General features: G+C 38.5%; 1 protein-coding gene across 1 annotated transcript in view; it reads right to left on the bottom strand.

Annotated features, from left to right (window-relative positions):
- Positions 1–8,124, bottom strand: part of si:dkey-288a3.2 (protein phosphatase 1 regulatory subunit 37) — a 38,488-nt gene extending 30,364 nt beyond the window's left edge. Inside the window, exons 1-2 of the mRNA XM_034577097.1 lie at positions 7,959–8,124; positions 6,314–6,414 (exon numbers count right to left, since the gene is read on the bottom strand). Coding sequence (XP_034432988.1) covers positions 6,314–6,414; positions 7,959–8,124 — 267 coding nt within the window. The remainder of the gene's footprint in view (positions 1–6,313; positions 6,415–7,958) is intronic.
- Between the last annotated feature and the right edge of the window lie 3,899 nt (positions 8,125–12,023).

The following is a 12,023-nucleotide window of genomic DNA, read 5'->3' as shown; positions in this document are numbered from 1 at the left end:
GGTCCTTGGTGGTCCTCATTGCGACCCATACTACCCGCTTTTAATTTTTTTCCCATGTGATAGTCACAGCTGCCACGGTACACCATTTCAAATGCACCACTAAGCGCCTCGTTACATCGTCTCGGCCTGTAATGAGAGGAGCGACATATGTCCAGTCCCTCCGCTGTTTTCTGATAAGCCCTCACATTCATACACATGCAGGAACACTCCTCCACCTCCTCCCTCTCCTTGTTCTGCTTTTATTTTGCATGCAAAACCTGCTTACAACCACCAAGGAAAATAATGTGGCACTTACTTAGTGACATTTACCTCGCTGCTGACTATTCCACACACAGGGGGGGGATACAATAACAATCAGCATGCATTTAATTTAAAAGAAAAAACTGTTCCCTTTACAATTACACAAGCAGGGACAGCTATAGCTTTCTCGCTCTGTGTGTGTGTGTGTGTGTGTGTGTGTGTGTGTGTGTGTGTGTGTGTGTGTGTGTGTGTGTGTGTGTGTGTGTGTGTGTGTGTGTGTGTGTGTGTAAGGAGACAGTTGTGCCAGCAGACTTCTGCAGTGCAACATTAATGCTAATCAAAAGAGCTAAGAAAGCAGCGGTGGTCTGTAAAAAACGATTCTCTCTTGTCTTTTCATTTCTGGAGGGATTCTGTTTTTTCTCGCCCTTCTCCCCCCTCCTCCTTGGAGGGATTTATCCCGGCGACATAATATTTATAGGAAATGAATCTGACCGCATGATTTTAAGAGCGGTGCATTGTCAAGTAAGGCCATTTTTCCACGGCTGTAGGATAAATAAAGAAAGTTAAGTTGTGGTAATTGATTTCTCTTCAGTCCACTCAACTGAATAATCTGCAAGAGAAACAAGCACTAAACTGTTCATTAGAAGATTTGCCAACATGCAACTAATTCCAAGCTTATTCGCCAAACATTATGGAAGAATAGAAACTCAGAGTCAAACCTTGTTTGATTTAGAATCCCTTTGTGTTTGGAGGATTGGAAAATTCTTCACTTGAAGCTGAGAAACAACATTTTATTTCCTCTGTAAACTAAATGTCAATAAATAGCCCTTAGGACATAGTGAAGAATGAAGACTGAGCAGGTCTGTATATTCAACTCCAAACAAAATGATGCTTGTGATATAATGAGACATAATTTATGCAGCATAAATAGTACAGCAGAAGAGTACACTATTACAGAGGAAATATGGAAGTTGAACCACAGTTGGGCTAAAAAAATGTCAGACTAAATGATATCTAAGATATGATTATATCTACTAATAGACTACAAACAAAAATAAAATAATATTTAAATATCACATAATGTTTTGTTCACATGATGATAAATCCAGTCCATGTTATAATCTCTGTTTTCTGACACTTACTTTTATTTTATCGTAGCAGAGTATGCTGTTGGGTTTTTATCATGGTCGATTTTATATAAAGATTTAAATAATAATTGATCAATCAAATGAAAAATGCCCCTTTCTCCCCAGAGGAAGTTGAAGATATGACATATTAGCTCCTAATGTGTTTCACAGTCATTCCACAATCTGATTATATATCCCTGCAGTTAAACTCTTCCTTGGTGCCAAAGCAGTTGTGTCGACTATGAGCTTGATCATCTCAATTACCTTTATAATCACAGAGTGAAACAAACAGAAACACACATACTTCACAGTTTGCACAGTGAAATCACAGAGTTTAACCATGGTAGCCTAAGACCCCGCTGGCTCCAGCCTATTATTGCTTACCACTCCTATGAAAATGTCACCATCAGCCATACTGCTTTATCCACTTACAACATTTCAAAGGAGTCCAAAGGGCCCCAAGGGTGCAATAAAAAAAGCCTTAAATAGTCTTCAGTGCTGGTCCTCAGGGGAATTGCCCCTTGCCTGAAAATACCTAATTTAATAAACTTGCTCTTTAGGCGTTCATCTTTTCGTTTTGCATCGTCTAATTATGAATTCATTCACATGAAGCCCTTTTGGTCTGAATATTGCCCCTCTTAGCTAATGTTTAACCATACATATTTTACTCTTTCAGGAGGACCACCTACATTCGTTTCCAATGCAACTGGGTTCATTAGCACCTCAGAGATAATACGCTGGCTGTATGCTTAATGTAAGCACTGCTAAGTCTCTAATTTTCCACAAATAATTCCCCTTGATCTCAACTGAAATTTATGCTGAGGGTTGGGGGTGGGTAGTGCACAGCATGCTTTAACATGGTGGTCCAAGTAAAGTAAGTATGTACATAAAATGAATTATAAATGGCAGACTGTGTTTGGCTAAGAGAGAATAAGTGAGTGTATTTTACTGGAGAGAGTAAGTGGCATAAAAATATTGTTTAAGAAAGTGTATGTAAGTGCAATGGTGATGTGTTTGTAACCCTAATGCAAACTAAGGACTCAATGGTCAAGTTGTTACTGTACTGCCGCACAAAGATTTAGTTCAAGACATAGTCGATCAGTCGTTGGAATTCTATTGAAGCAAATTGAAAAGCTGACCAAAAATATTTTTTCTTCCATTGAGTTTGGAGTAGAAAATATTATGAAACATACCAGAAACTATGTTCTTACATTTCATGAGGAAATTAAACTGAGTGTTGTTGCAAGGCTGTCACCTCTGCACATTACAGATGTGCTGTCTGCCTACACTGAGGCCTTTCAGAGGTTGTATTGGTTGGTACCAGCATGTTTTCAAAAATTAATTTCATAGTGAATGGCATCCTTTTGGTATCTCAATTGTAAGACTGGTAAAAGTGAACTCATTGTGCGTTCAAAACAAAACGAAATCAGGGCATGTGGCGTTGGAGATAGAATGTAATCTGGGAATGCTGGAGGCTAATAAAGGACTGGTGGATTACAATGAGACAGGTCTTTAAAGACAATTATTACAATAACTACAATTTTGCTTTATTTTGAAACATATATCAACTACTGATTCACACATATGCTGTTTATGTTAGGTTTTTTCTTTTTAGGGTGCGGCCTGTCTACTGACATGAAAAACTCCCCAAAATAATAAAACAAATATGAATAATTAGATTGTATCAAACTATTTAGTACATTGATATTGGATCAAAGACAGTCAGTTACTAAACTGAACATCCTGTAACAAACAATACACGTTCCATTGCACCCCAGGTGCCAACACAGTGGTCTTTTTGCAATGATTGATGAGACTGGTTTTTCCATGCATGCAGTGCTGTTTGTCACTTTGAATGCAGTTTATTTGGAGTGAAGATTGTGTTAGTGCTCTGCAGCCATAAACCTGATGGAAGCTGATGATTCTAATTATGAAGGGCGTTTTAGTATGTGTGTAAATACTGTGCCTACATATATAGTATTGGTGCCCAGTGTTTACCATATGTGTCAGTAAGCTTCTACTGTTACTGGGCATGAAAATGCTTTTTAAAAATAAAAGAGCTCGCTGTCAGATGCAGTGTACTCTGACATAATGCAGGGGGTGAGTGTTTCATTTGTCTTGGTCCTGCACCAGCTTATAGAGTTGATATTGATCCTTTCTAGAGTACTGTAATATCATTGCATGGTACAGTTATTTTCTGAGCAGAATTGCTGATGTTGCATTAAGGACCAGGGTTGTATACTTTTTAAAACAATATTTCAATTTGCTGGAGCAGTTTCCCTCTTTGTTGGAGTTCAAACCCTCAGATTGAGGATTTTTTTGTCTGGCATTTTAGTCTAGCACTGTAGGCCTTTCAAATTATAAACTTATCTGTTGTAAAGTTCATTGGTTCTAATCTCTGGGACTTTATATCAAACATATACTACAAGGCAATAAAGACTATTGATTGTCTTACATGGTGTGTTTGCTGCCCCCAATCATTGATATGTGTCATTTAAAAATACACTGACTGTTACCACTAGCAACCACAGGTGACAGCAGATCAACCACAATGGAAACTTCAAGTAGAAGTATATGTACAGTGCTGTGAAAAAGTATTTGCCCTTCCTGATTTTTTAATTTTTGCATATTTGTCACACTTAAATGATTCAGATCATCAAACAAATTTTAATATTAGACAAAGATAACCCGAGTAAATACAAAATGCAGTTTTTAAATGATGATTTCATTTATTAAAGGGAAAAAAGCTATCCAAACCTACTTGGCCCTATGTGAAACAGTAATTGCCCCCTAAAACTAATAACTGGTTGTGCCACCCTTGGCGGCAACAACTGCAATCAAGCGTTTGCGATAACTGGCCATGAGTCTTTCACATCGCTGTGGAGGAATTTTGGCCCACTCTTCTTTGCAGAATTGTTTTAATTCAGCCACATTGGATGGTTTTTGAGCATAAACGGCTTGTTTAAGGTCATGCCACAGTATCTCAATTGGATTTAAGTCCAGACTTTGACTAGGCCACTCCAAAACCTTCATTTTGGGTTTTTTGAGCCATTCAGAGGTGGACTTGCTGGTGTGTTTCGGATCATTGTCCTGCTGCATAACCCAAGTGCGCTTGAGCTTGAGGTCACGAACTGATGGCCGGACATTCTCCTTCAGGATTTTCTGGTAGAGAGCAGAATTCATGGTTCCATCAATTATGGCAAGTCGTCCAGGTCCTGAAGCTGCAAAGCAGCCCCAGACCATCACCCTACCACCACCATGTTTGACTGTTGGTATGATGTTGTTTTTATGAAATGCTGTGTTAGTTTTACGCCAGATGTAACGGGATGCACACCTTCCAAAAAGTTCAACTTTTGTTTTGTCAGTCCACAGAATATTTGCCCAAAAGTCTTGGGGATCATCAAGATGTTTTTTGGAAAATGTGAGACGAGCCTTTGTGTTCTTTTTGGTCAGCAGTGGCTTTCGCCTTGGAACTCTCCCATGGATGCCATTTTTGCCCAGTCTCTTTCTTATTGTTGAATCATGAACACTGACCTTAAGTGAGGCAAGTGAGGCCTGCAGTTCTTTAAATGTTGTTCTGGGGTCCTTTATGACCACAGGGATGAGTCGTCGATGCGCTCTTGGAGTAATTTTGGTAGGCCGGCCACTCCGGGGAAGGTTCACCACTGTTCCAAGTCTTCTCCATAATGGCCCTCACCGTGGTTCGCTGTAGTCCCAAAGCCTTAGAAATGGCTTTGTAACCCTTTCCAGACTGATACATGTCAATTACTTTGTTTCTCATCTGTTTTTGAATTTCTTTAGATCGCAGCATGATGTGTTGCTTTTTGAGATCTTTTAGCCTACTTCACTTTGTCAGACAGGTTCTATTTAAGTGATTTCTTGATTCAACAGGTCTGGCAGTAATCAGGCCTGGGTGTGGCTAGTGAAATTGAAGTCACCTTTCCAAAAAATTTGGTTAATGACAGTTCATTCATGATTTATCAAGGGGGGGCAATTATTTTTTCACATAGGGCCAAGTAGGTTTGGATAGCTTTTTTCCCTTAATAAATGAAATCATCATTTAAAAACTGCATTTTGTATTTACTCGGGTTATCTTTGTCTAATATAAAAATTTGTTTGATGATCTGAAACATTTAAGTGTGACAAATATGCAAAAAAATAAGAAACCAGGAAGGGGGCAAATACTTTTTCACAGCACTGTATATGCACAGAATGAAAATAATTCCCTTTTGTTTGAGATATGCACACATCCACAATCCCCATGTTTAAATTGTATCATCGGGGCCAAGAGTTTGGCCCTCTGTAAGCCCTTACTTTAGAGCAGCCTTCTGTAAACACATGCCATGTAATCATATCATTTCAAGCTACACAACTTTCGGCTAGTTTGCCTGTATCAGACACATTTTTTGAGATCTGAGACAGTTGGCATGAAATTCTAAGACACTTCTTGTTATTGCTGTGAGCTGCTGCTGATGCTACGACGTTTAAACATTTTATTGGAGCCAAAAACAGAAGGTGCTTGTTGTTGTGGCACCTTAGAGATGAGTCGAGAGAAATGAAAGAAGATGAGCATCCAGTCAGAGTGCAACAAAAAGGAGGGAGGTAGTAGTCACAGACACACAATTTTTTTAATAATTTGTAATTTGAAACAGACCAAACTACTCCAACTGGAATAAACTCAAAACTACAACAGCTTCTAAGACGTGGTAGTTTTAAGCTGAGATAACAAAAAGGGTCTTATTGTAATACAGTGCAAACATGTATGGCCCATGTGATGTAGTTATCAATTTCTTTCTCATAATACACTTTTTGGCACAGTGTTGGGAAATACAGAAACTGACTAAGCACCACCTACAGAAACTCACACATCAACAGTAAATCATCAAAAGCACTAGCCTCATTCAGTATGACGTACAAAACTAGTGTTGATATGTGAAGTAGTGTACCTGGAGCTGTTGCATGATGTGTGGTCTTGGTTGGACCTGGTGTCTGCTGCAGCTCTGCTGGTAGGCTACCATTACCTCTGTCAAGGTGATACAGCTGTCATCTAAAATACAAGAATACAATCATTCACTGCTTTCATGTCTGCGCATCCCAGTGAGCCACCAGCAACCATTCAAAAGTGCCTAACAGGCACAGAAATGCCATACGGTGAACTGTCTGTGTGTGTGTGTGTGTGTGTGTGTGTGTGTGTGTGTGTGTGTGTGTGTGTGTGTGTGTGTGTGTGTGTGTGTGTGTGTGTGTGTTCTACAGGAAAGATGGTAGTCAGTAAGAAGCGGCAGGGACGTGAATGTCTGTATAACAATAAATCAACCAATCAGACAGTTCGATTTATCAATCACAGCCTTATGGGATGGTGAATTCCAGATGTGAGAGACCACAGAGGATTGAAACATGAAAAACGTTTTTCCTTCAAAAGCTGAGTTGCCTTTTAGTTGTCATGGATAATAACATGTCATGGATAATAAAATAAGGATAAATAAAGTGCTGGGGCCTCATTTATGAAACAACCATCCATATGAATAGTTTACATGTGCACAGAAGACAGAAACACAGACAACAATCAGATACAATTGAGAAGGCCTCTGCACAACTTTCCTTTTATAAATCACATTTATTTTGAAAATGTGTGAGCCTCATATACCATAATGGTTAACCATGGTCAATGCAGAACTATTTTGACTGGTGATGTATGTATTGTTCCATGTAGAAGATGGCAGCAACTTTTAATGCAGCCAGTTTAACATGCAGGACCATTCCTGAAATTAAACAAAGCATCATTAAACATGGAGGTCAATGTATGGTGCCTGACGCTGGTGCATAAAAATTCCACTGGTCATGCTTTTCAATTGCCAGCCAAAATAATATTACTTTTTTTGGTTGGATATTTTTTCAGTATTTCATGGAGATATTAAGGTGTTATGTTGAATATAGGCTTCAAAAGAAAAATACAACTCAAGAAGTTCATAATTCAAAATTCTATTATTTTATTATTATAGTATTTTTCCTTAAAGAAAGCAGTAGATATCGGACACAGTTATTTGGGACAGAAATATTATCTTAATATTTATGAGAGCATCTTGATAGCTCTTTATCTTCTTAACAGGAGACAATACAAGGGCTGATTGATATAATTGTGGCCTAAGTTAGAAAGAGAGGAGTGACACAGCTCTGGTAAATGCACATAAAGTTCAACTCTCTGAGTGATTATGCAGAAAGTTTGAAGTGAATATCTTATGTTATTTAAATTCTGGGCTCATCACCCCCAGAGCTTCACGAGGCACGTGGCAACACTAGAGGAGGGGGTTCACGTCTTACAGCCAGGTGAAGAAGTAGACTGCTGAACTCAAACATGGCAGGAAGAGCCTGTATGATGGCCCCCTCCCTGGAAGTCCAGTCACTTTCTGGGGGTCGAAGATGCTGACTTCTACAAAGACGGGATCCATATGTTCCTTGAACACAGGACTGAGTGTGTGAATGTAGGAGGGGATTATGTCGAAAAATAAATGTGATCTAGATTTCTAACTTTCACTCCCTCTACCTTAAGCCAAGAATTTATCAATCATCCCTCACAGTTAAACAGTAGCTTACCCTTTATGGCAGAGTTCCTGTGCTCAGCAAAGCCAGATACGATCTGCTCATCAGGGGGAAAAGACACATGTTTTCTTCTCTTATTTCTCTTCTTCTGGTTCTCCTTCAGGTTTTCTGCTCCATCATCACTCTGATCATCATTTTCGTTGTCACTACGGTGGGTCATCCCTCTGTTTAGGTTGGAAGATCTTTCAAAAATTAAAAGCAAAGTCTGAGTTCAATACAAGAAGGGAAAGCTCGGCCTATCAACAACCTCGTATGAGGAGCCATAGGAACAGTTCCTGAAAAAAATACTAATTTAAAGATGGAGCTGTTCTACTACTGACCTTGCTTGATGTGAAGTACTGCTCCTTCCACTCTGTGGCAGTTGGAAATACAAGACACTAAAGAAACAATATCTTATTCATGAGTTGTGTGCTGGGTTGTGAGTGAAACCCAATATGTTTGTATCCAGTGACGCATTCAAAATAGGTAAGGCCCTGCACATTAACATACCTATTTAAATACGGCATTTACAGCAACATTCAGGAGTACACAGGCAAGAAGATGGGCAGGTATATTGAGTACACCTTTCGAAACCTTACTGGTTCTACGTGTAATGTGAGGTGGGTCACCTGTAGTGACAAACTCACAGATAATTATAACCCAATAGCACAGTTCTCTCAGCTCTCTCAGCCCTACTAAGTTTTTTGTCCTCTTTCAGTTGATTATTTTAGTTTTCTGGACAACAAACTCCCCTTGTAAAACACCCTTGCCAAAAACATGACAGCAAGTTTGATATTTTGAGACCTCCTGAAAGTGAAAGTTTAATAACATTCATTTGAGGGATTGAATAGGGATGTACCCAGTTTCTATAAACTGTATGCACTATCTACATTTGGGGTTGGTGATTAAGTTTGACCACAGGACGCAGGCATAGTTTTCTCTAAGCCAGTAGATGACGGGCCACAACATAATCAAATGCTAAATCTAAAATTTCATTTCAATCACTGCACCTGAAATTTGTGACAGACTGTTAAAGAATGCTTTGTGAACTCATTGTCAAATTGTGTTGTGATGTCAGAAACCAACAATCGACATATGTTATCCGGTGTCTAGGTTTTGCGTAGCATTATATATTCACATGTTTGGGAGATACAGACGTAACGTTGACCAGTAGTGCTGTGCAGTGACTAACTCCCTGACATCTTAAAGGGATAGTTCACCCAAAAACGTAAATTCACTCAATTCACATTCTACTCACCAGTATGTCAATGGAGGGGTGGGTGAAGTGTTTGAGTCCACAAAACACTTTTGGAGTTTCAGGGGTAAACAGCGTTGCAGCCAAATCCAATACAATTGAAGTAAATGGCGAACACTTCTTCAAACGTAAAAAAACCCCATAAAATTCCTCCATACTGCTCCTGTGTTGTCAGCCAAGTGTCCGTAAGCCTCAACATTCAAATTCGACTCGAAACGGCGTCATTTACACCATGTTTTTGACCTAAATGACTAAGTGACTGCAGCTATCGCGATGTACAAATACATTTCCACAGCTAGTTACATGCTACAAACTAATTGCATGTTTTAAACATTTTGTATATTTGTTGTAAAGCCAACACTTTGGTATAGTAAATATGACCAAAAGAACAGAACTTATTGTAACTAAGGTGTTTCAAGTTACAACATGAAGTTTGTTTGTAACACGTAACTAGCTGTGGAAATGCATGTTTACATAATGCATAGTTTACACTTTAGATTTGGGAATGCAGAAAGGTTTGTAAATGAATTTTATAAACTTACAGAAAATTCATAAAGGGTAGGGAAGATCTACAAATGATATGTGACACATATACATGTGATGAATAGTTTACACTTTACATTAGGGCGTGCAGAAAGGTTTGTAAATGATTTAGCCATATGTTTACAGATAATTTATAACAGGTAAGGAACACTTCATGATTTGTTTTGCAGTGGTTCTATGTGCTGGCTGCTTCTGCAGGCTCGGGGAATGTATAGACTGCTACCTTCTCTGACACATGGAGCTTCACCTGCAGGTCATAACTGGTTCAGAGGTTCACATTAATGCCCGATCCCACACACTCCACACAGAGGTCAAGTCTCTGTTGCGAGTGAATGTATACACTGACCCTGGATCCCCTGACTCTAAATCATTTTTAAATGTTAAGTCACTTAAAAACAAATAATTTTTAACTCATTTAAATCATAATGGGTGTTTTGTGATTTTAATAGGCTAATAATTGCATACGTCCAAATCTTGTTCATGATCATTTCATGTTTTATTAAAAGTTTGTAAAATGTTATTACGTTATTAACGTTTTGGAAATGATTAGTTCATCATAAGTAAGTCTGTGAAAAGCCTGCAGTGGGTCCAAAATGCTGCAGTGCTGACAGGAACAAGAAGGAGAGATCATATTACTCCTGTCTTAGCTTCTCTGCTTCTTGGCTCCCTGTAAAATTCTTAATAGAATTCAATATCGTGCTCCTCACATACAAAGCCCTTAACAATCAAGCTTCTTCATATATCATAGAGCTCATGACACTGTATTGTCCCAATAGATCCCAAAATACTCTTGTGGTTCCTAGAGTCTGAAAGAGTAGAATGGGAGGTAAAGCCTTCAGCTACCAGGTTCATCTCCTGTGGAACCAGCTCTCTCTCTGGGTTCGGGAGGCAGACACCATCTCTACATTTAAGGTTAAACTTAAAACATTCCTATTTGATAAAGCCAATAGTTAGGGCTGGATCAGGTGAGTCCTGAGCCATCCCTTAGTTATGCTGCTATAGGCCTAGACTGCTGGGGGAACTCCCATCATGCACTGAGCACTTCTCTCTTCTTTCTGTCTCTCTGCCCCCACATTTATTTACTGCATGTCACTAACTTTGACTAATTATTTACTAAACAGTTTTTTTTTTCATACACTCATGTCAGCATGTCAGCTATTTTATGCTGAGCAACTAACACAATCTTCAGAACCCAGTTCACATCTAAATATAAGCTCAATAATTCAACTTGATATTTTGAATTGCAGCAACAAAAATGAACATTGTGCTTGTACTTTGTCGACAAATTGCTATAAGGGGGTGATTCTATGAATGTCGCTGTCATAACAGAGCTCAACAGCTGCAATACACAAGAATGTCTGTGTAATGAAAAGTATCCATTTCTTTTACTTTAATAAAGATGTGTTTCATTGTGGGAGGCAGACTGTCAAAATGTGGGAGATCTCCAAAATCCCTTTGGCAATGCAACCTACTTCCTGCTAAATTAAAAAAATCTTTGCATTGGGAACGCAAAATGTCATAATAACAGAGTAATGAAAGGAGTACTGAGGTCACAGATTTAACTATAGCAGCATGAAGTGATTACTATTACTCGTGTTTTATCAGTTAAAAAAAAGAAAAGAACATGAGCCTACAATTACATTTATCCAAAGCTCATGAAGCATGAAGTCAACAGAGAATAAAGGAAAATTTGCAAACTTCAAATGTTCAATGGCATTTTTGCATGAAGAAACAAGTGTTTCTCACATTTAAATATTTTGTTAGATAATAAAAAAATGGAATTTTAGTCAAATATTTTGTAGTGCAGTGTTTTCAAACTCCATGTCAATTTACTGTCAGTCTTTGCTGAACTTCTTATAACTGTTTTGATTGACATGGACACTTGAGTTCAGTCCTCCAGGAAAAGAAAACGTGTACAGTCATGCCACTGCATACTTAGACAAGGCAGTGCTCTCAACTAATTGCTAATCTTGGCATCGCAACATGCTGACTGGGACAACATGTCAATTTTTGCCAGGAGACATTGACCATGTTGACATCTTGGGTTAGTGTTTTAGCATGCTAATATTTGCTGATTAGCATTAAACACAAAGTAAAGCTGAGGCTGATGGAAATGTTTGGTCATACCAAAACTTTGGTTTTATTTTATGCAACTAATAGTATAAAAATTGTGATTTTGAATCACATATATGTGATCACTGTTCTAAATGACAATGATTCTGTCGTCATTACATTACATTTCATTTAGCTGACTCTTTTATCCAAAGCGACTTACAATAAGT

The sequence above is a fragment of the Hippoglossus hippoglossus genome, chromosome 22 (assembly GCF_009819705.1).
Source record: "Hippoglossus hippoglossus isolate fHipHip1 chromosome 22, fHipHip1.pri, whole genome shotgun sequence".
NCBI lineage: Eukaryota > Metazoa > Chordata > Actinopteri > Pleuronectiformes > Pleuronectidae > Hippoglossus > Hippoglossus hippoglossus.
The sequence above is the reverse complement of the archived record's forward strand: the minus strand, read 5'-3'. Positions and strand labels throughout refer to the sequence as shown.